The sequence below is a fragment of the Stigmatopora nigra genome, chromosome 2 (genome assembly GCF_051989575.1).
Source record: "Stigmatopora nigra isolate UIUO_SnigA chromosome 2, RoL_Snig_1.1, whole genome shotgun sequence".
NCBI classification, from domain to species: domain Eukaryota; kingdom Metazoa; phylum Chordata; class Actinopteri; order Syngnathiformes; family Syngnathidae; genus Stigmatopora; species Stigmatopora nigra.
The window spans coordinates 5986793-6013108 of NC_135509.1; the positions used below are offsets into that span (position 1 = coordinate 5986793).

Sequence of the window (26316 nt, forward strand, 5' to 3'; positions counted from 1 at the left end):
TCTAATTATTATTAGAGTAGACTTCACAAAATTCCATCCTCACTAGTGTCTGTACTATGTAAATGAATGAGTTTATGATTGCTATTTTCATTCTCTTTTAAAACTCTTTAATCAATCATGAATGCATATTTTTCCTTCCATTTTTGGACATCATCTTCTTCCCACATTGCCTTATTATCCATTTTTCTCAAGTCCCTCTCTCCTCATGGTTCCTATCTCATGTTCTGTGCTCAGCATCTCCCTATCTCAATGTTAATTACACCAAAGCTCCTTTTCTCTATTATATTCACCACTCGGTACTGCTATTTCTGTCATCCTCTGTACCATGCCTGATTTAGCTGTTAGCAGTAAGGGTCTGTATTGGCTGTTGAAATGAGGAGAGGTGTGAGCGTAGGGGGGGTGCACATACTGGATCCCTATGCAACAACAAACGGCTCTTAAGCGTCACCTGATTGGCTTAGATTAGAGGGCTCTTTGGTAGCTGTGTGGAGGAGGCTCTTGTAGAGGGTCCAGCTTCATTATTGCAAAAAAGAGCACCACTAACTGATGAATATGTCTGCCTTTATATATTTGATCAGTTTGAACGATATTCTTCTGATTGGAACTTGATTCAGGATTTTGTCATATGCATATGGTTTTAAAACTGTTAACCTATACAATTAAATTAAAGGATAATATATAGTTAAGGGATTTTCTAAATTAAATTCATTAAGATATATTAGCAACCTATTTATTATGTGACATGTTTGCTAAAGTTGTTTTTATCATCATAGAAATTCCAATTTAGTGGCACAGTTTAACAGATGGTTTACCAGACCTGCCTTTTTAATTAAATCAAATAGTCTAATGTCAAGCCAAAACAAATAAAGCTAAATGGATAGTGTTCCATGTTAATTATTTACCTAACCACAAGCCGTTATATACATTTTTTTTATTGCACAATATCAATAGATATAGATCTGTGTGAGTTTGGATAATTACTTTTTCCCCCCGATAAAGTGGTAGATGAGATGATTTTGTGTCAGGATTCTAACAGTACACCAATTGAATTTCAACTTAACACGTTACCTATTCATTCTGCTACAAGGAAGTTTGGATGAATTTCTTCTTTGTCTAAATGCCAATGCTACTTTAAAAAAAAAAAAACCCTGAAACATGGGAAGACGCATCTAACCAATACTTAAGCAATTTCACAGATCACAGGAAAGACAGCAGCTGCCTCCAAAAGGCCGTTCTTTATATTTCACTCACCCAAATAGACCAAACCCCACGTCACACATCTAAGCACTGCAGGAAACAGTTGAAAAAGAAAATGACACATTTATCTTTCCACACAATTGCACTTTCACTTTGAAAAGCTCTAAACTGAAACTCTCTGACTTATAATCGTCTGCTATTCATTTTTCTAAGAGACTACTGTTTGATTTATTTTCCACCATCCTTATCGCCTTCTACATACTTTTTCTGCACTTAGACAAGCTGAGATGAACCAATGTGAGATTTTTAGCTGGTTGTAGCGTTAAAAAAAGACAACTCATTGTTTTCATTTATATTATCTCCAGTTCTAAACTGCGTATCAAATAATTTGGCTTCCCATCTCAGGCTCCAGCACCATACGTTCAATGACACTTGGCAGAGATAAGGTAGTCCTTACCATTGAGGTTATCACAAACAGCTTCAAACATAGTTTTATTACAAATCCCTGCTCAAATGCAACCTTTTGAAAAAGTCTATAACAGATAAGTAAGAGGTGAGCTTGTGACTGGTGATAGAATTATTGAGATTTAATAGAGCTGTTACTTCAAATGTTCATTCAGTCAAAATTTTCAAGGTGCTTTTTGCCTTCTCAGTCTTTTTTGTGTTATACACACTTTGATTTGGCGTCTGTGACTGGTGCCGTGTATCTTAAGTCCATCTGTAGCAATGTTTGTTGACAATTGGTTAGTGGATTTATGCCTGACACTTGTGAGCAAATGTTTTGTGTGGAATGTTTTAATGTTTTGCCATTTCTTTTTTTATTTATACCTACGTACATCATTTAATTGTTCAGTGGTTTAAAGTTCTACTTCATTTATTGCAGAATTTAGTGTAATCAGTATTTGAAAAATGAACCATCTTTAATCTGTGTTTTTAATGGAGGTGGGCAAAGTATTTTCATTAAACAACAGTTAGAAATCTGCACAGTTAGAAAGCTGCACTTTATGAATCAGTGTTTATTTTAATAACACAAACAGTAATGTGAATGTGAATTTCAATGTGAGATCTTCCACCCAGATCACATAAATACATTTCATTTGTTTCTGAATTGAGTGCCTAAATCCCTTCTAAAATAAACTAAAGCAAATGTGTCTCTTCTTTATTTTCAGAACGTAATGCAGGTCTCCGAGGCTCATCACTCCATTCTGTGGACATTATGTTAAGCCCCATCTAAATACAGTGGCATCCCAGCCCCCTACGACACATCCTCTAAACCAGAACATCATAATGACCAGTCTCAAGCGTTCCCAGACAGAGCGCTCTGTTGGGGGCTCAGTGCCAGCTACTGATGAGTTCTATACTCGCCGTTTGCGTCTACCCAATGGAGGGGCACCACCGCCTCGTAGTGAGAGTGCACATATTTCTTCTTCTTCCACTACCGGCACTAACCCTGGAGTCCCTAAGATGGGAGTCCGGGCTCGAGTGGCGGACTGGCCCCCTAGAAAAGATGGTGGAGGAGGTGTATGGCATATCACAGTAGAAACTGATTCACCCAGCTCCACCACCACTAGTTCCTCTGGATCAGGAAGTGGAGATCGAGAAAGACTTGTGGGAAGTGGCAGTATCAGTGGCAGTGGAGGAGGGGTAGTCTCAGCTGTCACCGCCCACAGCAATTTGTCAGCCAAGCTAGGCCATCTAATCAGCCCTCAGGACTCGTCTATGCTTCGCAATATCCAGAACACACTGAAAAACAAAATGCAGATAAAGGGAAAAGATAACCGTTTTTTGTCACCCGATGGCTATCTCGGATCACCCCGTAAGGGTATGAGACGTATCCGACAGCGGAGTAACAGTGATATAACAATAAGTGAATTAGATGTGGATGGTAATGAGGGCTGGTCTTTCTCCGGGTGGACACCAATGCATCGAGAATATGGCAGCACTTCATCCATAGATAAACACGGCGTCTCCGGGGAGAGTTTTTTCGACATGCTCAAAGGATACCAGTCTTCCGAGGCGCCAGATCAACGAAGTCCTGCACCAGAAAGGTTGACTGAGCTGCTAACTGTTGCACCTGTGCAACAGGCCGCCTTGGATTTGCCCGATGGGTCCTTGGGACCACCCAGAGGTAGTCCCGCTAGTCGTCTTAAAGAAAGAGAGAAGCATTTGAAAAGAAGGTCAAAGTCTGAGACAGGTGGAGAATCAATATTCCGCAAGCTGCGCAGTGTGAAGGTAGAAGGTGATACTTCTAGAGCTGGTTCAGATGCTGAGGATGGAGGAAAAGGGGATGAGAGTTTACCCCCTTCCAAACCATGGATGTGTCAAAAAGGCTTTGCCCATTTTGATATTAATTCTTTACTCTTTGACCTCAATGAGGTCATCCAAACCCGCCAGTCAGGAGCTAAACGCAAGAATACCACTACTGGTGCGTCAGCTGCTGCTGCAGCCTCTGCTTCGGTGTCTTCATCCCTCTCTTCAAGTCAAAGTGTTGTGTATGGATCGCCTTGTGGCTCACAAGAGGAACTTAGCAAAGAAGGGATTGGAGGTCATGGGACCAACCCGGCCTTGGACCCGGGGGACGATAAGAGCAATGACCTTGTGCTCAACTGCCCATGTTTTAGGAATGAAATTGGTGGAGAGGGAGAGAGAAACATTGCTCCAGCTAAACAAGTAAGTTTGATGTAAACTTGTATTGATTTGAGAGATTTGTGGCATTATGAACCGTGTGGGCTTAACTTTTCTTTGCTTTGACACCAATGTAGCAGGGAAGCATTGGCAGTGGTGCAAGCTCAAGCAATTCAAACAGCAGTCCAGAAGAAGGACCACTAGAGGCGACCCTCACAAGTCATTTTACCAATGCTGGAGTTGCAGTCTTGGAGGCCACAAAAGATGGCTCTAGTCAACATGCTGACCGCTCCAAGAGATATATCGTGGAGCATGTAGACCTTGGAGCCTATTACTATCGGAAGTACTTTTACCTCCGAGGTAAGTAAAATGGAATAGAGTTCTTTTTAGGCTGCAATTTGGGTTGAATGGCTCAGTTGAGTGCAGTTGTCATGCAAGAGAAAACAGAATTTTCTGGTAATGAGCACACTGTGCAATTTTATATTAATTACATGCTGTTTTGTAGATTCTGATACAATTTAGTTAATTTGTTGTCCACACAACTAATATCAAAGTAAAGCACAAACAGTCACTAATCATTTGCCCAAAAGGGGTTGCAGTGTTGCAGTATGTATAATAGTGTATAGTTTTAGAATAGGTAGTAGTTCTTCATTTTGATATTTAAATGACTTCTTTTGTATGTGTTTTAACCCTTATTGTTATTCTCATGGTTCCATTTACTAGTGATATAAACATTTAAAAATAACTTCTTGTATATGTTCTTCTTTAGAACATTGGAACTACCTTGGGGTGGATGAGAATTTAGGCCCGGTTGCAGTGAGTCTCAGGAGGGAGAAGCTGGAGGAACACAAGGATCATGGACAGCAATACAATTACAGAGTCATTTTCAGAACCAGTGAGGTAAATAGAGAGCAACCATTTCCACTTTTTGTGTTCAATTACTGAGCTGTTAAATGCCTTCATTAACCTTATTTTTTGGTTTAAAACTCATTACCACATGCAACATCTATGGCAAATCTTTACAGCTGTAGTTAGAGAACCAGGAGTCTCCAGACGTTGCTTAAAACCCTAAAATATTTTTTGTATTACCTGATGCATCCTCAATAGGCGCTATGAGTCTGTTTGGTTCGCAGCAATATATAAGAGTAATACTCTCTCACAATGGGTGCTCGGATGATGTCCGAAATTCCCTGGATGAACACCCACCTGCTGTCTTTCTCAGTCTTCATCTTTGAAGAACTGAGCTGTGTCATTTCACAGCTAAATAAGATAAAAATAGTGCTAAAGGTATTTGTGTAGAAAAAGAAAAGAGCGCGGCTTTCATTTTGAAACCCCGCTCTGACTAATAGCCCCAGAGTCTCCAGGGATGACGCAAGAGCCATGCGTGCACGTTTTTCTTCCATTTTCTTCTCTCTTGTCGCTTCCTTTTTCTCCTCTCTAATTGCTATTTTCAGTGCTGGGAGCTGGGTAGGTATGCTTATAGTTGTCTGCGTGGGAGTGAGTGAGATGCATGAGTGTTGAAGAGAGGGGTCTTGTGTCTGTTGAGGTGAAGTATTGTCATCTCTTCAGTTTGAGTGCTTCTCCTCTATAGGAGCTCCTGCAGAAAAAAAGTTAAAATGGACAAAAGAGCACATTCAAAATGTATTAATTTCTTTTTTCTGCAGTGTGTTTAGGTTTTGCTAAACATTTTTTTTTTATCCAGCTAGCAAAATATTTATTTAGTAGTAATTAGAACAGAATTAGTCTTGTAGTGCCTCAGACAATAATTGATGTCCCATCACTATTTTCATTATTTTGATATGAATTAAAATGAGTGTTTTACTACTAGATGTCCAATCCTTTTGAACTAGATTGGTAGCAAATTGAAATAAGCCAATGAGTAAGAGGCACTGAAAACAAACAATGTGATCGTTGTAATAATAGCTTGTCTTACTGAACTTTTCTTTGTTTTGTTTTGTCCAGTTGAATACACTTCGTGGTTCTATCATAGAAGATGCTGTTCCTTCCACATCGAAACATGGTTTAGCGAGAGGCCTGCCCCTCAAAGAGGTGTTGGAGTATGTTGTCCCTGAGCTGAATATTCACTGCCTGCGCCTGGCACTCAATACGCCCAAGGTCACTGAGCAACTGATGAAGCTTGACGAGCAGGGAGTAAGGGGACAATACTACTACTTTTCCATTCACTTTGCCACAACGCAAAGAAAAAGAAAATATATAATCAGTATCTTGCCATATATTTCCAAACAGAATGTGCTTCAAATATTCATTTTTACCTCTTAAAACCACACACATAAACACATTAATAATGATTCACTGAAAATGTCATGGCAAACGGTTTAAGTTTTCTCCTAAATGCCACCACGATCACGACAGTAAAAGATGTGTATTGTGTTCTTTCTGTCACAGCTGAGTTTCCAGCGTAAAGTGGGAGTGATGTACTGCAAGTCAGGCCAGAGTGGAGAAGAAGAGATGTACAACAACGAATCAGCTGGTCCAGCACTGGAGGAGTTTCTTCATCTTCTCGGGGAGAGGGTTCGACTCAAAGGCTTTTCCAAGTACCGGGCTCAGCTGGATGCCAAAAGTACGTATACCCATAGTGCAAAATGTAAAAAGACTTTCTTTGAGTAAATTTGAAGTTGTTATAATAGGTTTTAAGACTTTTCACCATTTAATCGATTGAGAAAGTCTCTAAATCTAAGACTAGGGGTTTTTGAATTAATATTTTAGTAATCAATTAAAAAATTATAGACCATCCACACTTGCTTTGTCAACAATCCAAAGTTATCAACGATTTTTACTTTTGTCTTTAGCCTGAGTACTATAATATTATTTAGTGTGTAGACGATGATCCTAACATCTTAAAAATGGAAACAATATAAAAGGCGTTGATAAACGTGTGGATTTTAGAGTGTGAGAATACTTAGAGTCATTATAATAATCTCTTCTTGGAGAGCATTTGTATTCTAAAAATAAGTATGCCATCAATAATTGGTGTTGTTCATGCCACACATAGCAGGCCCTGGATGAATAAATGATTCTGTCAGTGGATGCAGAATGAATTTCAAAGATACAACTTCAAGGACCGCTCTCTTCCTACCATAATATTCCTGTGACCCATAACTCCGTTTTTTAATTAAGGATTTTCTCCCTTTGTCTATATATAAAATGGCACAATTTTGCTAATGATGTTTTCCCCCCAATGTAATTCCTTGAAAGATATTTCCTGACATGATTGGTATACTTTGTAAATGCTGTAACAGCAAAGCAATGAAAAACTACAGTTGAGATCAAAAACTCAGATTAATTTCAATGTCCTCTTTAATAAGAGGGTTTCTAGTTTAAGAGACACTTCTGAAATAACAAATTTACTCAAATAATTGTTGAAAATGTTAATACATATTGTTATTAATATTTGATAATGTTCATTTATGTTAATGTACTTCCCTAAACACATACACAATTGAATATAGCCATTAAGTCAGGATATCTTCCTACTCTTTAATTCCCTTAACAGAACATCAAAACATGATGGAGGTTATTAGTAGCATTTATTGGCAACATAACATCAATTTCAAAATTCATTTTCATCATTATTGCTTTTATTATAACGATAAATTGCTTCCAAGAAAATGCAATTTCACTAACTAGAAAAAGTTTTTTTCTTTAAATTGAACTACTCCAGTAATAGCTTATACTTGTTTGATTTAATGGAAAATGATAGGCAATGTCACAGTCAATTGTGTTTCTTTCAGCTGACTCAACTGGCACTCACTCCTTATATACTACACACAAAGATTATGAGATCATGTTCCACGTGTCAACAATGCTCCCATATACACCCAACAATAAACAGCAAGTAAGTACAACTATAGGGTTTGCAAGGGTGATCAATAAAATTGCCCCATATATTAAATCATTTTTCATTCTCATGTCAATCATTCTTCTATCCAACTCTTGTTCTTCTTGAATATTTCCAGCTGCTGAGGAAGCGCCACATTGGGAATGATATCGTCACCATTGTATTCCAGGAACCTGGGGCGCTTCCCTTCACCCCAAAAAATATTCGTTCACACTTCCAACATGTCTTTGTGGTGGTCCGGGTACACAATCCTTGTTCTGACAATACATCTTACAGGTAAGCTCTAAAACGACTTAATTACTTGGGCTTAATGAATAATGTGTGTCAATCTGATTGAAAATGACTGCAAATGGTAATTTAGGTGGTTTAACTTTAGTCATGATTTGTTCCCATTATTTCTCTCAGGAGTTTCTAACTCATTTCATCACAACAAGTCTGTAAATCCTCACAACTTATTTGCGCACCCATTGACATGAAATATGAATTATAATGTGTCAGCCTAGAGTAATATTTTAAGACAATGAAAATCCTGCCCTTTTCTGTTTCCTGTTTATTAGGAACTTGAAGGGCATTTTATTCCCTAGTTATTCCTTTTTAATGTCTTATCTGTTTTATCCCATAGTCCTTCTTTTAATGGGCGTTTTAATTGCTCTCTGAGCACATTGTGTTTGGTCCTAATTGTACCCCATGGGGCTACTTAGTTACTTAGCAACAATATACGCATGAGTGCAGAGGTTACAATAAATTAGAGAATGCTGAATGAATCCTGCAAAAAAAAAGACAGTTACAGTTTCTAAAGTTCATCTTTGGGGTGATAAAATATTTATTTTTTGTTTGTTTACGACATAAGTGCACATGTCCTTTTTTTATTCTACTGTAGAGATGTTAGCTTTCTACTGCAAAGGCCATTGACGTGTTCTTTTCTTTTTGCACTGGCTCGGTAGGCAGCAGATTGTGGGTCTTGAGTGTGCAGCTGCCCACACGCTACAAATGCATAAAACCGAAAATCACAGAAACCACAGGAGTTTGAACGCTTTTGATCTGGTTCTGGCCAGCCTCCCTCCTGGGTGACCTCGCAAGCGTAGCAATTTGTGCTGTTGCATTCTTCTCCTCTCCTCTCCTCTCCTCTCCTCTCCTCTCTCCTCTCCTCTACGACTGTCACTCTTCAAGTTAATGCTCATGCTCGCCTCTCTTCTCATTACTGCCACCACGCCACTCGTTCCCTCCCCTTCAATGTCTGGCATGAGTCACAGGTCTTTGCTTGACCGACTCACCGGTGGATGAATACAAGTGCTTTTTAGTGCTCCAGTTTCAAGTATTGAGTTATTGTTGTAATGATGAAAAGGAATAATCATCAAGGCCACAGTTTGGAATTTAATGTCTGCACAGCTGGCACGCAAACAAGCTACTTTGGCAGTCCCACTTCAATAAGTGTCTGTTGTGATTCATTTATCATATGGGTTTTATTCAAATGTGGGACCCAGACTTTATCCCAGGGTCTGTTTCTATACTTTTTGAAATATTCGGGCTAAACATTCCAGCTCCTAATTCACTATCTGCTGCCTACACAAGTTCCTGCTTACCTCCATAGAAAGAAAGAAAAGGTCGGAAGGGAGTTTGTTTGTATAATTGAAATGTTACCGTTTGGAGAACCGTGTCTCTGGGGTTTATTTAGAAACATGTGGGTGACTTTATTTGCTATAGTTAGTCATTTGACAGTGATTTATGATGTCAACATGTGTGCCGACTAATGCCAGCAGGGGAAGTATGCGTGGGGTGATTGCTTTAGAATTCTACCTGTGTCACATAACAATTATTTTCAGTGAACAACTGCATTAGGACAAAAAAAGTGTGGAAGAGGTGATGTTTGTTGATTAGAAAGACTATTGAAAAACTAAGTTGTTTGCTCAAATGTACTTCATTCATGTCTATTTTTGTACAGTATTTTTCAGACTCCAAATTACACCCGATTATAAATTGCACTATGAATGAACAAGCTTATTTTCATTCATAAGGCATAGCTGGTTATAAGATAAAATAATGTGCCGGTGTATTGCATTTTTCATTGGATCTTTATCTTTTGACCATGTAATTATTGTTTTGTTTAGTTGTTGATCTAAAAAAAGGCACTGTTGTTTTATTTTTTTATAAACCAAAGTGCTGTTTCCCATTCTACATATTCTCTAACTACTGGTTGCACATATGGAAGTGCCTCCTCCATTCATTCTTCTCCCTTTCCTCCCAAGTACTTCTCAGAGTTCCTGACATACCAAACAAGAAAAACATCCTGAGACGCCCTCTAACAAAGAGGGTTCATGGCGAGCTGTTAAAAAGTCTTTTTAACAAAACATTTTTTATTACACAGTGCAAATTTAGATGTGTAATGACACCACAATTGGACAAACAGGGTAATGTTGTTACATGGGATGCATAGTTTGGTCAACAACAAACAAATAACAACTTTTTTTTAACCCAACTCATGAATTAATTAGAATTACACCCATATTTTGCATTGTCATGGGAAAAGAAGATAATTACAGTGTCTAAAAAGTCAGAAGAACGATGTTGAATGGTCAGAATATACAAAGTTTAGCTGGAAATTAAATGATTTGTGCATATATCAAACAAGAACTTGATATAGGTATAATGTTCTATCTTCCTTTCTCTAACCCTTTCCCACAGTGTGTCAGTCACCCGCTCTAAAGACATGCCTTCATTTGGACCCCCTATCCCAGAAGGGGTGACTTTTCCAAAGTCCTCAGTGTTCCGGGACTTCCTCTTAGCCAAGGTCATCAATGCAGAAAACGCTGCTCACAAGTCTCACAAGTTCCGTGCCATGGCCACCCGGACACGGCAGGAGTACCTACGTGACCTAGCTGAGCGGCACACCACCAGCACCCCTATTGACCCATCTGGAAAGTTCCCATTTATTTCACTAGCCCACAAAAAGAAGGAAAAGAGTCGTCCATATTCGGGAGCTGAGATACGAAGCCTTGGGGCGATTGCCTGGCTTGTCCATGCGGAAGATGCCGGGACTGGAGGAGAGATAGATACCCTTCTGGCCATCTCTAATGATTTCCTCTTACTTTTGGACCATGAGGCTAAAGCCGTGGTGTTCAATTGTGCCACCAAAGATGTCATTGGTTGGGCCCTGAGCAGTCCAGCATCTTTACGGATTTTCTACGAGAGAGGAGAAAGTGTGTCACTAAGGAGTATCAGTAACAACACTGAGGATTTCAAAGAGGTCATCAAACGTCTAGAGGTGAGAATTTGTTTTTATAATATTGCAAAATTCTATAAACTACTCCCTGGTTTTTGCTGTTCATGGATAAAAGCAAACAATGTGTTCCTGCACATATTTGATGAAAACAACTCAACATCTATTGTGTGGGATGCATGTGTTACATGCTTGTCTTCTCTTGCTGTCATGCTGATGTTGCCTCAATGGCAACAAAACGAACACTTATACTCACAAATCTATCAACCTCTCTGGAGGATAAATGCCAAATGACAGAAGGTAACGGCTACGATCTCATTTTAAAACCAAGGAACTGATTCCTTTATATTCACAAGAAAAATATGAATTCCTTAAGCTGAGGAAACATACACAACCCCTAATTTTAGTTGACAGTGTGAAAAAATATAGGAATGCCTTCATTCTTTTGGATGCTGATAGAAGAATCTGGTCTAGTTTAATTTAATGTGTGTATAAATTAGATTAAAATCACTATGCAATACTATAAAATGACTATAAAATATATCAAATTGAAACAATAAAGGAGAAGTTAACTGGCATACTACCAACATGCAAGATTGTAAATGAATATATTGCCATAAATGTATTTATAAAACTATAATTTTCTCAATTTAAGGTTCATCATAACCATTTCTAGATATACTAGTTATACTACTAGTTTGTCCTTTGCATTTCCACTTTTAACTGCAATGTAACCCATACATTGCCCCCCACAACCACCACTACACAGTCGCCCTTTTAAATATTCAACCATGTTCCAAGAAGATGGTACACAAAAAGCACTAAGCCTCTCTAGTATCCTATTTATATTGCTGGAGCAGCTATCACCACATCAAGCACACCTCATGGTGCAAGCACAAGCCAGGTCAAGGTTGACTAGTCTAAAAAGTACAATATTTTCCTAAACTGAACAGTACGCCCTAACGGAAGACTCTTTTAAAGGGTTTGGGTGGACCTATGATGCCTGTAGGTTGCAAGTTAGCCAGTATAGTGCCTGTGCACACAGCCTTTGGCTTGTAGTGTGCAGGGAACACACTTGTTTTCAAATTATAAGCAACCACTTCTGCAAATATGTGGTAAATAGCCTCGTGCGACTTATTTGTGCATGTTTCCAGGCTATTCTGCAAAAAATACTCGCCATTTTTAATCAAGAAATGTTATCCAATCCATAGTTTTTACTTGTTATTCCAATAATAACATTGGATTTCACCTGACAAACATTCATGCATGGCTAGTGATTCAATGGCTTCCATTCATTTTATTTCCCCTACAACTATTTTTGCTATTTTGCAAGAAGTACACATTTTTGTTGTCCTCAGAGCACTTTGGTCATCTTGTGTGTCGCTGTTCAATTGAGAGAGTTTTAGAAACACCTCTGGACAACATGCTACTAATGACTCGTACACCTACACATAGAGAGAGAGAAGCCTAGTGCTTCAAAAGCTGTTGCCATAGAAACTGGCCGGGGGAAAGTGTTGTCTTGTATAATTTCCTGTGCTTTAGAAGGCATTAATTTCCCTATCATCTTACTACCCACACACTTGGACGTTTATAATGCTTTTATGTCTTATTTCATGAATGTGATATTCACCTTTTTGTCATTTAGGGACTTCTCTTTGTTCAATTGTTTGACAGAGTAACAGCCGACAATATGTATTAGCTATTATAAGATGAACAAAAGTTTGCCTTGTCCACTATTATTTGAAATGATGGAATTATTGTTGTGCTATGTCTGGATCCAGTATAGATTATTCATCTGTTAGAATTTCAGGTAGTTGTGCTGTCTTAATTAACCCATATTTGTCCAGCTAAGGGAAGTTGTTTTTAAAAATGCATGATAATATTAACCAGCAACTATCATTGAAAAACATCAATATTTGCATTAAGTCCAACTAGTGAATTTGTGTAATGAGGCTATGTGTAACTATTGATATTTAAAACGGAATGGGTGTGAAGACCGAAATGGATTCTGGCAATGGATTTTCTTGCATGCAAGCGCCAGAGTGGAGGGCGGTCAAAAAGTCAGACAAAACAAAACAAATAACATCGAACTTGCAACGTAGTCCCAGTATTGAGGCGTGTGATTAGATAAAGTGAAAAGTTATTTAAGCGCACAATGTGATAAAGGAAAGTTAGTGCCTTGGCAACATATAAACAATATTATTTTGAGTTTTAGGGAGGAAATCGAGGATGATGATTAATTAAAGTTCTGCCTTATTAGTGTAACTATGTTAGAAGCTACGATATAACAGTGGGAATTGTTCAAATTTCTCTTACTTAGAGAGAAATTAAGAAAGAATACAGTTTTAAATATACAGTTACCACCGCCATTCTTTCAATGGTAAGTTTTTGCCTCCCAATCAGGTTAATTTTCATCAATTTCAAACTTATTGGAGAACAGAACCGTTTTTTTTGCAGTGTAGTTGTATTTTTTGAGAGACTGGCTGGCATGTGTGCCTCATCTTTCAATTTATTGGGATTAAACTACTCAGGATTTGTTCAAAAATCAAATCCACTAAATCCCTTGCTGTGTGTTTTTTAAAAAAGTGCTTTATTGTTGTTTATGCGAGGTAATCTCTACACTTGACCCAACGGAAAGGCAACATAAGTGTGTTGATATTTACCAAGCAAGTGAAGATTAAATTGAACCACAAGACAGTTTTTGCTTTAAGTGTTGATGAATTCATACAAGGTTAGGGGGGCATTGTGGGTATTTGAAGAAGCGCACAACTACTTTCCATCTTATCCTCACGTTGCTTAAATCCCAGATGTTTCACAAACAACATCAAAGTGTTTTCTCTCTGATGCCTGCTTAGTTCATGGCCACTGTTATTTGTCGATTATTACCCCGGAATTATAATTTCCTTTATTGATGGACTTCGTTAGAAACTCAGATGCAATTAGTCATATAGAATAACAATATAACAATATAATTTTACTTGCAGTGGAGGAAATGGATATTATTGTGAGAAACGTGCAACTAAATCCTTTATTCCAAATCAAATTACAGTACTGTGAAATCCTCATCAATGCAAATAGCAGTGCAATAACAGAATATTGTTCATAAGCTATTATGTTGTGTACATTTGCAGAATCTGACACTTTTGTTAAAAACCGTGCAAACAATTTGCACATTTAACAGTCATTTCTATTGTTTAACAGTTTAATGACCTGAAGGGAAATAGCATGATATTACATTTACTTAACCCACATGCAAGTTTTCTCCATTATTTGGCTGTTTTTTCACTTTTGACTCTTTTGCTCAATTATCTGCATATTTAACATGGATTCTTTTTTTTTCACCTTCTTCACAACCAGTTCCTGACAAAAGGCTGCGAGACGTCTGAAATGACTCTGCGTCGAAATGGCCTTGGACAACTTGGTTTCCATGTGAACTACGAAGGGATCGTTGCTGAGGTATCTTGAATCACAAAAAAAAAACGTTCTGTGCAAGTCTTTTAAAACATAATTATTTAAACTGTGCAAATCGGCAGCATATTGTTTGACCCATAAACAGTCAGAATTTTACTAAATTGCCATGACAGCAGTGAAAGGTTTTGGAAAGATGACAAAATGCATACCAAACGTGGTAGATCATTACAAAACGTTTAAGGTGCAGCCACTTTACCGAATTGTGTCAAACCTTATTATGTACAGTCCCGGTTTGTACAGTTAACCCCATTTTACTACGATCCACTAGCTTTATTCCAAAGCCGTAGCTAAGTTCAAAATCTGGCCACTTTGTACGGCAATCACGGCTTGTCACATTTGTCTAAACATGCATCCGATCTTTAACTGAACTCAAAGAAATCCGTGAGCTACTTTCCATATGTCAGCTCACTTTTTGTTTACTCTTGCACATGTTTGGTTTTTGTCATATTGAGCTCATTAATGATGAACTCATCTTATATATCTATCTCATTGATCTAACATGTTTTCTACTTTGCAGCACTTAGCCTAAGCATTTGATAATTGTTAATAGATTTTTACCATTTTGTTTTTTGAAGAGAAATTCAAGGTAGGATGATAATGAAACATTTCCTTTTAATTAAAGGTGGAGCCATATGGATATGCATGGCAGGCAGGACTACGCCAGGGAAGTCGCTTAGTCGAAATCTGCAAAGTTGCGGTCGCTACACTGACTCATGAGCAAATGATTGACTTGTTGCGCACATCTGTGACTGTGCGGGTTTCTATCATCCCACCACACGACGATGCCACACCTCGCAGGTATGTGTGAAAAAAGTTTTCATTACAGGGTAAATGCCATAGGCAACTTGTTTGGAAGTAATACCCATTACATTCAGTAGTCAAGAGTCAGTCAAAAGTTTGGGCCTTTCCGCCCTCCTTTTGCAGGGGCTGCTCCGAGCTCTATCGCATGCCAATGGCCGACTACAAGAGCAGCAGTAACGATAGCGGCTCCTTTGAATACAAGTTCCCCTTTCGTAGCAACAACAACAAGTGGCAGAGGACATCTAGTAGCCCCCAGCAGTCATTGACTGCTTCACCACAACCCCATACGCCCAACAGGGCCATCAGCCTGGGGAGTTCAGTGGGGAAGACCTTGTCAGCTGAGAGGTTGGAGAGAGGGGCAGGAATTCCACGTAGTGTGAGCAGTGATGGCCGCCCCCTGGACACTAAAAGGTATGATGTAATTATTATTATTTTTATTAGACAAACCTTCACATGCATATTCATGCACAAATAAGTAGTGTAGGCAGAATTCCATTTCTTCATCAATTCTTTAGAATAAGATTAACATTGTGAAGGAAATGGTGATATCAGTATGACAGCATGTATCATTAATATAAATATAAATCATTGTTCATGACGCAATGCATATAAATCATATACATTTTACAGCACATACCCTGACAGAAGATTTTTTTTTGTTACTTTTCCTTGAGTTAGTATTCATAGCACATTCTGAGACACACTTGGCAAAGTACCATCCATTTGGGAGCATTTCCAATCAGAAATGTTTTCTTTGAATACAGACTGTGTGTATTTACGTGTCTTAAATTTCTCAGGATATCGCCAGGAAGTGAAAGCTACAGCCTGGCCTCCTCTCTGGCATTGGGTCGCTCTCCACACAATCGCAGCTCCCCCAGCAACCTGTCATGTTCCAGCGACGCCTCCGGCAGCTCAGCTCACTGGAGACAGAAGTCAATGCCTGAGCAGTAAGCAAGATAAAAGACCTTGCCTGTCTTTTCATGGCCATGTTTGAGGGTGGTTTTCTATACGTAACCAAAAATATCCAGTAAAAAGCAGCACATGATTAACTATTTGTGACACGTGAATGAAACTTTTCAGTTATTATCCAAACTATACATATGATAACTGTGTTTGTGGGTTTTTATTTGCCAGGTTTGCAGGGAGCCGCCACTCTCCAATGCCCACTGAGAGACAGGTTGTTGGAGAAGGCGGGTCAAGTGGAAAATCTAACCAAAACTGGTCCCGAATGGATGAAGGAATGGGTGAACGAGGCTCAACAGGTGATTTTGTAATCTTTAACGTTTTTAACCGGTAAAGGGGACACATGCACCTAATTCGTAGTCAAATGGCTCTTGATTCTAATATTACTAGTAACTGAAAACTACATTTCTTTATGAAGACCTCTGGATGTCTTATAAAGTTCTCATCTCCCATTTGCCAGCTGTCTACCGATGAGGTAATTTGGCTAAACAATATCATAACATCTAAAATATTTTATTTTGTAATACATGTCGCCCCTGCAACTGCAATTTAACCATGTTTATTACTGGGGAAAATATTTTCCTAAATTTAAGCAACCAGTGTAATCATATCAACATGGGAAAAGACCATTGACAGTATGGAAACCAAAATAAGCACATTGAATGTCACTTTTTTTTTAATCAGATTTGATCAAATAGTCTCTTTATTTTCAGTTCAAAACTCAATATTCATGTATTAGTAGTCAGTGTTTACAATCTGATGTTTTTTGTGCACATAGGTATGCTTGTATGTTTGCATATGTGCACAGGAATGCAAGGGAACTCGACACTATTGATATTGTCAGTACAGTACTTTTATCACTGGCGATAACAGCTCGATATGTGGAGTGTGTGCTTACTTACGCTTCATTGCTATAAAACAGGAAAACTTTTCTCCCAGTTATGCTTTGAGTGAGCTTTAAATTGCAAGAAAAAAACGTCATAAATTCTCTGCAGTCTCGGTAAGATAACGAGGAAAGCAGACAATGGAAAGAATGTGAGGAAAAAAGAAATGGCAAAAATTTTGATTACTTGTCTTTCATAAGATTTACTTATGAAGAGCAAAAAAAGAGGTGGACTTTTTTCATCTTATTGTCTTTACAGTTGACTGACTTCATTTGACATTCTTCCGCTCTCTTTGTCAAGAGATCTTCTCATTTTACCGCCACCATTTTTGTTTGTCTCCATTCATCTTTTTTCCTCCTGCTTTTGTACATCTGCTTCCATTTACTTGCAAGAGCTTTCCCAATGCATGATTTTTGATAGTGTGCTTTTCTTCCTTCCTTCTGTCCCCTCTGGTCAATGGCAGCGATTGAAACCAAGACCTTTTTTCCCACCACTTTCTCATTCTCTGCTGGACCTTTAAATGCAGTGCTGTTTATCACCACACATTTGTGTTTTCAACCCGAGTCTGACCCCCTTTAATCACCTAGAAAAAAAGCCACCATCTTTTTATTTTGTGGTTTGTTTCAGGCTCTTGTCTGTATTTTTTGGGCTGTGTGAAATAGTTCAGACTGGTAAGGTTCATACTAGGTTAGCCAAGAGTCCAGGTCCAGCTCAGGCTGTGGGTTTAGAATTGTACACTTCCTAAGGACTATGTTTAAATCTTGCGCCAAAAGTCACTAGCCACCATCCACGAGGATGTGGCGTGACATTACAAAAATAGCACAAGTCCCGTAAAGGACAAAAAGGTGATGTAGTTACCCATTAAACCACGAAGCTGAACTCTTAAAATTAACGTTTTGCTGATGACCTGGATAAAAATGTTATTGTATCCTATCCTTAATCTGTAACAATGAAGAAAAGCCTTCTAACTAAAGGTTATGCTATTTATTGAGTAACCATCATGTTATATAAGACCATTAAAACATTGACGTCATGATATGTCATTGTAGTAATTTTAAAGAAGCTATGGATGTTTTGTCATTTTATAAAGGGCTTTTTACAATATTTGGACATAGTTTAGCTATAGTGAGCTTTTATTATTATTGTAAATCAGCAGAAACGCATGTGCCAGCCAATTCTAATAAGTATCTAAACCCCCGTGGGCAGCACCATGGAAAGAACAGTTCACTGTAATGCTAATAAAGAAAACAGGCTATTCACATTTGTAAAATTATCCCATTAGATCTTGCAATAACTCCCTTTGTGGTCCGTTTTGATTTGCCGTGGTCCTGATTGGCCTCTTCTGGAGGTCATATTGCATAAGCTTTGGACAATTACACAACAGCCCATGGTTACACTGTATTCCGGCTTCAACACATACACATGCACACACACACATATAAACACACTCAGATTCATTCACACAGCACAGATTGGCCAGAACAGGCACAGCAGGCACAATCAGGGACACATTTTCTTGTGATGTACGTTGAGTTAGTTAGATGTCAACTGATTGGTGATTTTTCTCCATAAAAACAGTCGTTTGGTCAAGTTAAAAAGCACCCACCAGCCAATCTAAATGAACCTATATTAAAGTCCTATGATTATACTTCAGGTCCTTTCCAACAACTGTCTTTGATTTTTGTTTAATTTCTTTATTTATTGCAGAGGCACCAGTTTCTAAGACTAGTCAAGCCTATTCAGGAGGACCTCGCATTCAAAGACAGGAGCAGGTCATCCATCTGTCCCCCAAAAAAGGCAGTCAGGTAAGGTTAATATGACTTGTTTATAATATGATGCATCTTGTATTCTGATGCTCTATTCTCTCTCTTTTTCCATTTTTCTAACAGTCAGACGGTCCTTACTCCGGTCACTCCAGCAGCAACACTCTTTCAAGCACAGCTTCCAGTGGGGGCCACAGTGACAGTGATAAATGGTACGAAATGGGGGCCGGTGGAGGCTCCAGCGGCGACCAAGGTGAACCGGAGCCCAATGGCTTAGGAGGCGGCGGCTACCTTCAGGGCGCCTCGGCCGACAGCGGCATCGACACCAGTTCGTACGGCGCCTCGCACCACAACCACCCACACTCTCACCACGGCAGCACCACCTCCCTACTCGCTCCCAGTGGAGGTCGAGAAAGCAGGGACCGCTCACCTTGGCATAGCCCTACCGAGGGCGGACGCAGAATGTTGGAAAGGTCACCTGCTGCGGCAGAATCTCCAATTCCTCCAGTAGAAAGGAGTCTCGATAGCACTGGTAGGACACCACCTACTCATCTGCTTGTGAGAGACAGTAGCACCTTTAGTTTGAGTGATGGAGGATCCCACTCAAGGTTGGTTCATTACATAGCAAATGTGTTTACAAATGTGATCCATGTGTTTATTATTATTATTGTTGTTTTACACTAGACATGGTTCCCCAAGGGAAGAGTCCTCAACAACCACCTCCCCATCATCCTCGGTGTCACCAGGACCAAAGAGCTTTTACCCTCGTCAGGGAGCTCAGTCCAAGTATCTGATAGGATGGAGGAAACCTGGTTCAACCATCAATTCTGTTGATTTTGGAGACACACGAAAGTAAGAAAAAGCATGATCACTGACAGACATTAGGGTTAATGATGTTAGGGTGCAGACCTTTTCAAAGCATTTTAATTAAAATGCCAGCTCCAGATATATTTTATTTATATTCTGATTTTAATATTCTAAGCTGGAATCAAAATCTTCTTAGTTAGAGGGGTGAGAATTTAACACCTTGCCAACTTTTTGCCCATTATAAAAATAATGATGAATGTCGGGTTCAGTATGTTTCTCAAAGCTACTTTGATGGGGTTTTTGAAACTTTTTTTTCCAATCAACCCAACCAAGGGCAATTTTCATCTATTTTCTTTGCAAATACTCCAAAATTGGTGACTGTTGACATTTAGTGATGCCAGCGAGGACAGCTTTTAAAATACTTTCAATTGTATTTGCAATTCAGGTTCTTCCTCAATTTGGTGTGTTAGATTACAGTATATTTTTAATGGCTCATGACTTGCAGTAACTCTATACTTGGCTAGTAGAATTTTCATGTTCATTTGAGCAGCAGCTGCAATTTTACTGTTTGTCCAGCCCTAACGTTCCTTTAGTGCGGCTTGATTCCCCCCTTGTGGTCTTTGAGAAAAATACAACCTAAATCCCACCACTAATGAACTGACCCAGTCTATCTGGATTTGCTTTATGTCTTTGCTAATAATTTTGTATTTTATATGAATTCAGGAAATCCCCAGGGGAGAGTGGCTTGGAGGGCATTCCAACACCAGCAGCCAGGCCTTCTTTAAGGGACTTGCACTCTCCACAACCACATTCCAAGACTACAATTGAAGAAGATGTGAAGAGACACCCTGCAAAGGATAGCCCACTACCAACCCGCAGATACAAAGAAAAGGTACTGGAAGTTGTATTTATGAATGAGATATTCTCTACTGCAATTGCAATTATGAATTGAGAGATACATGCATCTTTCATATTTTATGTTTATTTTAGTGTGTGTGTGTGTGTCTGGTGGGTGTTTATTTGAGTGACACACAAGTATTGAATCTGTCGTTACCATGGCAATGCCAGTGATAATCTCCTCTTTTTATTTAGACGCAATTATACCTTAATACTAATTACCCCAGAGGTCATATTTTTACATTCTGTACTTTTCTACGTTATATAGAATATGAATATTTCTCTCAACAGCCTGCCCAAAAATCCCCCCCAAGTCAGCCCCTAAGCCGCCGGCGCTCACTCCATCGCACTCTATCCGACGAAAGCATCTACCGTGCCCAGCGCCTCCCTTCTTTGACTGATTCAATGATGGAAGCAGCACTCGGCGCAGATGTTCTTTTCAGCTGCTCCACTCTGCCACGTTCACCTACCACACGTGGCGTACCGCTTCGGCGGCCCTCCTATAAGCTGGGAGTCAAACTTCATGGTAACAGAATATATGGTTGATGTGTAAATAAAGCCGAGAATACAGAATCTCAATACACGATTTGACACTCGGCAATAAAAATACTCCATCCACGTCATCTTTCTGTTTATAGGTGACCTCTCTGCATCTGATACATCATTGGTGGATCTGGTGGAGCGTCATCGTGGACCTCTACCTCAAGAGCTGATGCCCCTTCCATCCGGTGAGAGGGACAGCCCACTTGACTGGACACACCTTGTGGATGTGGCCAACACCTTTGACAATGAAAGGACCACACATTATGGTACAGTTGCTTATAGTTGTTTTCTGTAATGATTAGGAATGTCTTAAAGTCCAAAATTAGTGTGAAGTTGTGCCATCCAAAGGGAATCAATATATGAAGAAAATCCATCAAATGTTTGATTCCGATTCACTAAAATGAAAACCATATTGTTAAAATTAGCTTTGTATGTTCATATGCAACCTTCCCTTATTTGTGAATAACCAAATTGTTATATTGAATTGTTGAATACCGTTTTTCCACATTTAAAAATCTCAATTATACTTTGGCAGACTTAGATTTATGACTAAAATGAATGTCATTGTGCTAGTGATGTCTGCTACAATAGATTTTATTCCTTTTAAACTCTTATGGGATTTATTACTTTGAGAACAAGAACAACAGTAAGTCTGTTTAGTTAATCAGTGGAATAACATTTTCCCAAAAGTATTAGATGGTTTTAGATCTTACTCTATCCATTCAATCCTGGCAAAATGAAGACAATAATCATCTGTATGTATCTGACTTTTTAGTCCAGAGAAGTTACGTGTTTGGAGATTCAAACCACAGAAACAGTGGTGCCTCCAGTCCTCAGCAGAGCCACATCGAGCTCCAGCCTGCACCCATCTCCCGCCCTGCATCGAGGTAATGCATGCTTTTCATTCCTGGCAGGCATAATTGACAAGTTCAATCTTTAATGAATCAAACTTGTATATTGTACACAGTGAGGGTCACATTGGACTGGAGAGAAAGGTGACCAAATTAGAGGCTATGGTGAAGATGCTCCAAGAGGACCTGAAGAAGGTAGGAAGAACACACTCAATACAAAATTGTACTGCTAACATTCCATTTATCATCACTAGGGATTTATTGAATCTTACTAAGCTTTTTTGCACAGTTGGTAATAAGGCATGGTATACGCTCACAATTTTTTAATATTATCTGATTTATCATTGTTCAGAGATATTTGATAATGACAAATGATTGAAAATGGGTTCATCTATTTGTGATTATATGAGGGTAACCTAGTTTGAGGCACAATATTTTTCATGTGAATGAGCCTTTGAAATTTAAAGTCACAGTTTACACCAAGTGAGTATTCACAACTATGTCACTATAAAGCCTTTTTTAAATAGCTAACCTGCTTTATATGCCATTGTATTTATCTTCCCTGGATAACATTAGGTAGACCTATACAATCGATATACTAGTGTATATTACATAATATGTAATGGGGGGTGGTGGTCTTGTAATAGTGCCTCATAATATAGATTTGAGTTATTTACACTTAACATGAGAGTGCGTAATCAGAAACTCACATTAACACAAAATATGAACATGAAGAATGTGTTTTTGGAACTACCACTTTATTTCCGCGTTCATTGTGTGCAATTTGTTACGATGGATTGCCAAAGAATCATTCACTTGTAGGGTAGTTTATTGCAGTGAAGTTTTACCACAATTCTCTTGTTGTGAAAACTTTCCTGACAAATTGTCACCACTTTATTTTATGGCCTAGTAATATTTATTGCTCCCCATCAACATAATCACCACTGTTATGTTCTCTCATTTTTTATTTTTTATTTAAATGAAGCAGCTACTCATTTCTCTTGGTCTCAATGACATTACCAACAACAAATTCATCTGCAATACAAAGTGCCAAAAGATATTACTTTAAAAGAAAAGAGTTGACCATGATATACTTATTGAACTGTTTAAAACAACACAGGAACGTGACGAGAAGGTGCGACTTCAGGCTCAAATCAAGAGGTTGTGGGAGGACAACCAAAGGCTTCAAGAAGAGTCTCAAACCTCTGCTGCCAAGCTCAAAAAGTTCACTGAATGGGTCTTCAACACCATTGACATGAATTAATTCTCTCTTGAGACCCCTTGATTCTCCCAGAGAAAAATCCCACTCTGTCACAGATTGGTTGTAAACAATAACCACTCATCTTTGTTGTGACCATTACCCCAACTCCTCTAAAAAAAAACTGTATATATGAAGTGAATCCAAAACCTGGAGGGAAAAAAACTGCTTCCACCAGTGATTAGTGATCATAAGCCATTTTCTGACTCTCTTGGATCTCATAGTGGATGTGGTCTTAGCTGAGGTTTTCAACTGACTTGAGGTGGAGAATGTAACAATTCTTGACATCCCAACTACTTGCTGTCTATGGCACACTTATTATTGAGCTCCTTCGCCAAACAACGGGGAGCCCATTTCATTTTTTTTCTCCCCTCTACAAAGACAATAGAAGCTGTATTTTGTTTTGAATGCTCCAACGGGCTTTTTGATTTTTCAACCGACAATGCAGCTGTGAAGGAAAACTTTTTAGTTTTTTTTTTTTTTGGGGAATGTCGTTGTTGTCTCCTCTGGGAAACGGATAACAACATAAACCAGCCCCCCCCATCTCCTAAGGAATAAAGTTAAAAGCCATTGGCAGCAGTGCCACGCCATACCTTGAGAATTTTTATTTATTTTATCCAGTGTGCTTTGTCTTTAAAGCAATAGGGAGAAGACACGAGACAATTCTCTGGAAAGATTTTTAAAAGATTCTCATGAACACAATACTGCTGCATACGAGCCTCTTTAAAGCAGTGGATTTTCTCATGTGATGAAGACAAGGAAGACTTTGCAAGTATCTGGAATAGTGGTAATTTTTTTTTTTTTTGTTTATTATACCGAGAAGGGAGGGTGACATTGAAGGGGTTTATTTATTTCCTTGTATTATAATTCCATATGAAGAAGTTTCTGTCTTCATACAGTACAACTAACATCAGTGTTTAGTTTGGCAAAGGGAACAAAAAAAACAGAGTAACAATATAATTCAATGGCTTTCTTATTCCTGGCTAAAGCCTAATTATCTGCATTTTAATTATGTATTATGTTGTGTTTTGTGGTGCTCAAGCCTGCTGTCGTGTTGCTTTCAACGCCCTCTCGTGATTACTAGTGCAACTCTCATGGTTATTCGACGTGCTGCCAGTTTGTACAGTTAGTTTTTTTTTCTTTCTTTCCTCTTTAGAATATTCACCGGGTGAGCTGCGTAAAAAAAAAAAAACCTAGTGGCGCATAGGAAGCCAGCTTAGATTGACAATCAAAGGTTAATATTTGGGTTAAAGGAGCTGACTTTTTGTTCACTTATATATAGATATATAAATACTTTCCCTCAGGTGTGTGAACGTGTTAAACAAGAAAAATGATCTATCTTTGGATACCATGAAATAACAACTGTGCAGTGTGTGTGAGTGAATGCTTGCATCATTGAGTGAATGTACATCAGTCTATCCAGCTGTGCCTACAATCACTTCGGGTCATTTTTTCCTCGCAGGGTGAATAGGGATGAACGTGCCTTTTTGAAAGAGCATCTGGGCAACATATGAAAGTGAAAGGCTCCACTTAATAGTAGCTGAATAATAAGTTCACTTCAAAAAATTTGGAACAATTGTATTGCATGTCACATTATATAAGTTAGTCAGGATAATGACAAACATAATATACTACTTTCACAATTTGTAAAATAAACTGAGACAATTCATTTTAGTGATATAACGTACAAAATGTACACATTTACAATTTGCAGTGGATGTTTTTCTAGGGACAAAAACATCACTGTCTTCAAAATCTAAACTTTACATATTAATGATAAATCTTCCGTCCATTTCTTAAACATTCAAAATTGTTTGTATATTTGTGCAAGACAAGCTACTTTAAATTCACCAAAATATTTTCCTCCACTTGACCCATAATATATATTCAAATGACCTTTTTTTTTTTAGTAATTCTGATCATAACTTGAGCACTAAATTCTTTGGACATTGAATTTAGCCATGCAATGTTTTGATTTGAACAAAATATCAGTGTTGAAAGAAAACTGTCAATCCTTTTTTCTCCACATTTAACAAAACACATTGGCAACAAAATTATAATTGAAAATTAATACATAAAATACAGGTGTAACTTCATTAAAATGTGATGTTTGGTTTAGTAATATATTATTTAGAATCATTAAATGCAGTGGAGTACTTAAAAGACTAATCCCAACCTAATTTATATATTAAGAATTCTTGTAATTATGTAATAATCTTAGTTTCTCATAATCTAAATAAAATGCACCTGTATATTTAGCTCAGTCTGACTTGTAGAGATGAGTAAATTAGAAATAGATGTGGTTCTGTTTTAAGAATCCATATTTAAATCCGAAATCTGAATTGCTTGTCTGTCCAGTTGCATTTAAGATTGCAGCATATTAAGACTTGCTGAAAATGTCCAATACTGTGAAAAAAAGACAAATTATTCACAGACGCCCCATACTTAGACCCTTAAATGATAACCATTGTTTAAAGGGGACAAGGTAACAACCCATAAACCCATGTTTGATTTGATTTATAGTGCTTGACTTTATGTTTTATGAAATATGAAAGGCTGAGTGATTATTGTTTTGCTTGCAGCCATTGATCCACTTCATAAAGTGTGTGTGTTTGTGTGTGTGTGTGCGTATGTGTGGAGGGGTGAAGGGTGTGAGTAATTTGCTCAGATGTGCCATTTTGTAAAGAACATTTGCACATATTTTTGTCAAATAGATGGAGTTTACATATTTTGGTAAAGAGTGGAGGAACGACCCATCCATTTTGTGCAATCTTTGTTAATTAGACGTGCTCTGCTGCTCGTTAGTTTTGTTATTGCAGTTTCTGGCCAACAGATGGAGGTGCTCGACTTTTCTTATAAAAGGAGAAAAAAAAAGATAGATATATATATACATATATACATACCAGTAAGTTTCTTTCCCTAAGTTACCTATGACTGATTGGATGATCAGGCTTGAAGTCCATTTATTCTGTATTGATACTCGTTTCCAGCATCGTCATGGATTGCAGTAAGAGACTTTTTCAAGAGTCATAATGTGATGTATTATGCAGGACAGTAGAATTTACAGAAAACAAAATGCTGTTTAAATCCTGTGTCTATGGTCTATGTAAAGTATAGTTATGGAAAAAACAGACATTTGCAGTGATCACAGTATTAAAGTTTCTGAAAGGACTACATTTA

General features: G+C 38.2%; 1 protein-coding gene across 1 annotated transcript in view; it reads left to right on the forward strand.

Moving 5' to 3' along the window:
- Nucleotides 1–26308, forward strand: part of sipa1l1 (signal-induced proliferation-associated 1 like 1) — a 37253-nt gene extending 10945 nt beyond the window's left edge. The window contains exons 2-23 of the mRNA XM_077744676.1: nt 2367–3867; nt 3960–4182; nt 4592–4722; nt 5785–5973; nt 6229–6403; nt 7575–7678; nt 7800–7957; nt 10364–10943; nt 14256–14354; nt 14992–15167; nt 15294–15581; nt 15968–16117; nt 16305–16432; nt 18725–18822; nt 18907–19388; nt 19465–19632; nt 20311–20479; nt 20776–21010; nt 21123–21293; nt 21803–21914; nt 21995–22073; nt 22999–26308. Coding sequence (XP_077600802.1) covers nt 2485–3867; nt 3960–4182; nt 4592–4722; nt 5785–5973; nt 6229–6403; nt 7575–7678; nt 7800–7957; nt 10364–10943; nt 14256–14354; nt 14992–15167; nt 15294–15581; nt 15968–16117; nt 16305–16432; nt 18725–18822; nt 18907–19388; nt 19465–19632; nt 20311–20479; nt 20776–21010; nt 21123–21293; nt 21803–21914; nt 21995–22073; nt 22999–23142 — 5442 coding nt within the window. The 5' untranslated portion in view covers nt 2367–2484 and the 3' untranslated portion in view covers nt 23143–26308. The remainder of the gene's footprint in view (nt 1–2366; nt 3868–3959; nt 4183–4591; nt 4723–5784; nt 5974–6228; nt 6404–7574; nt 7679–7799; nt 7958–10363; nt 10944–14255; nt 14355–14991; nt 15168–15293; nt 15582–15967; nt 16118–16304; nt 16433–18724; nt 18823–18906; nt 19389–19464; nt 19633–20310; nt 20480–20775; nt 21011–21122; nt 21294–21802; nt 21915–21994; nt 22074–22998) is intronic.
- Nucleotides 26309–26316: the final 8 nt, after the last annotated feature.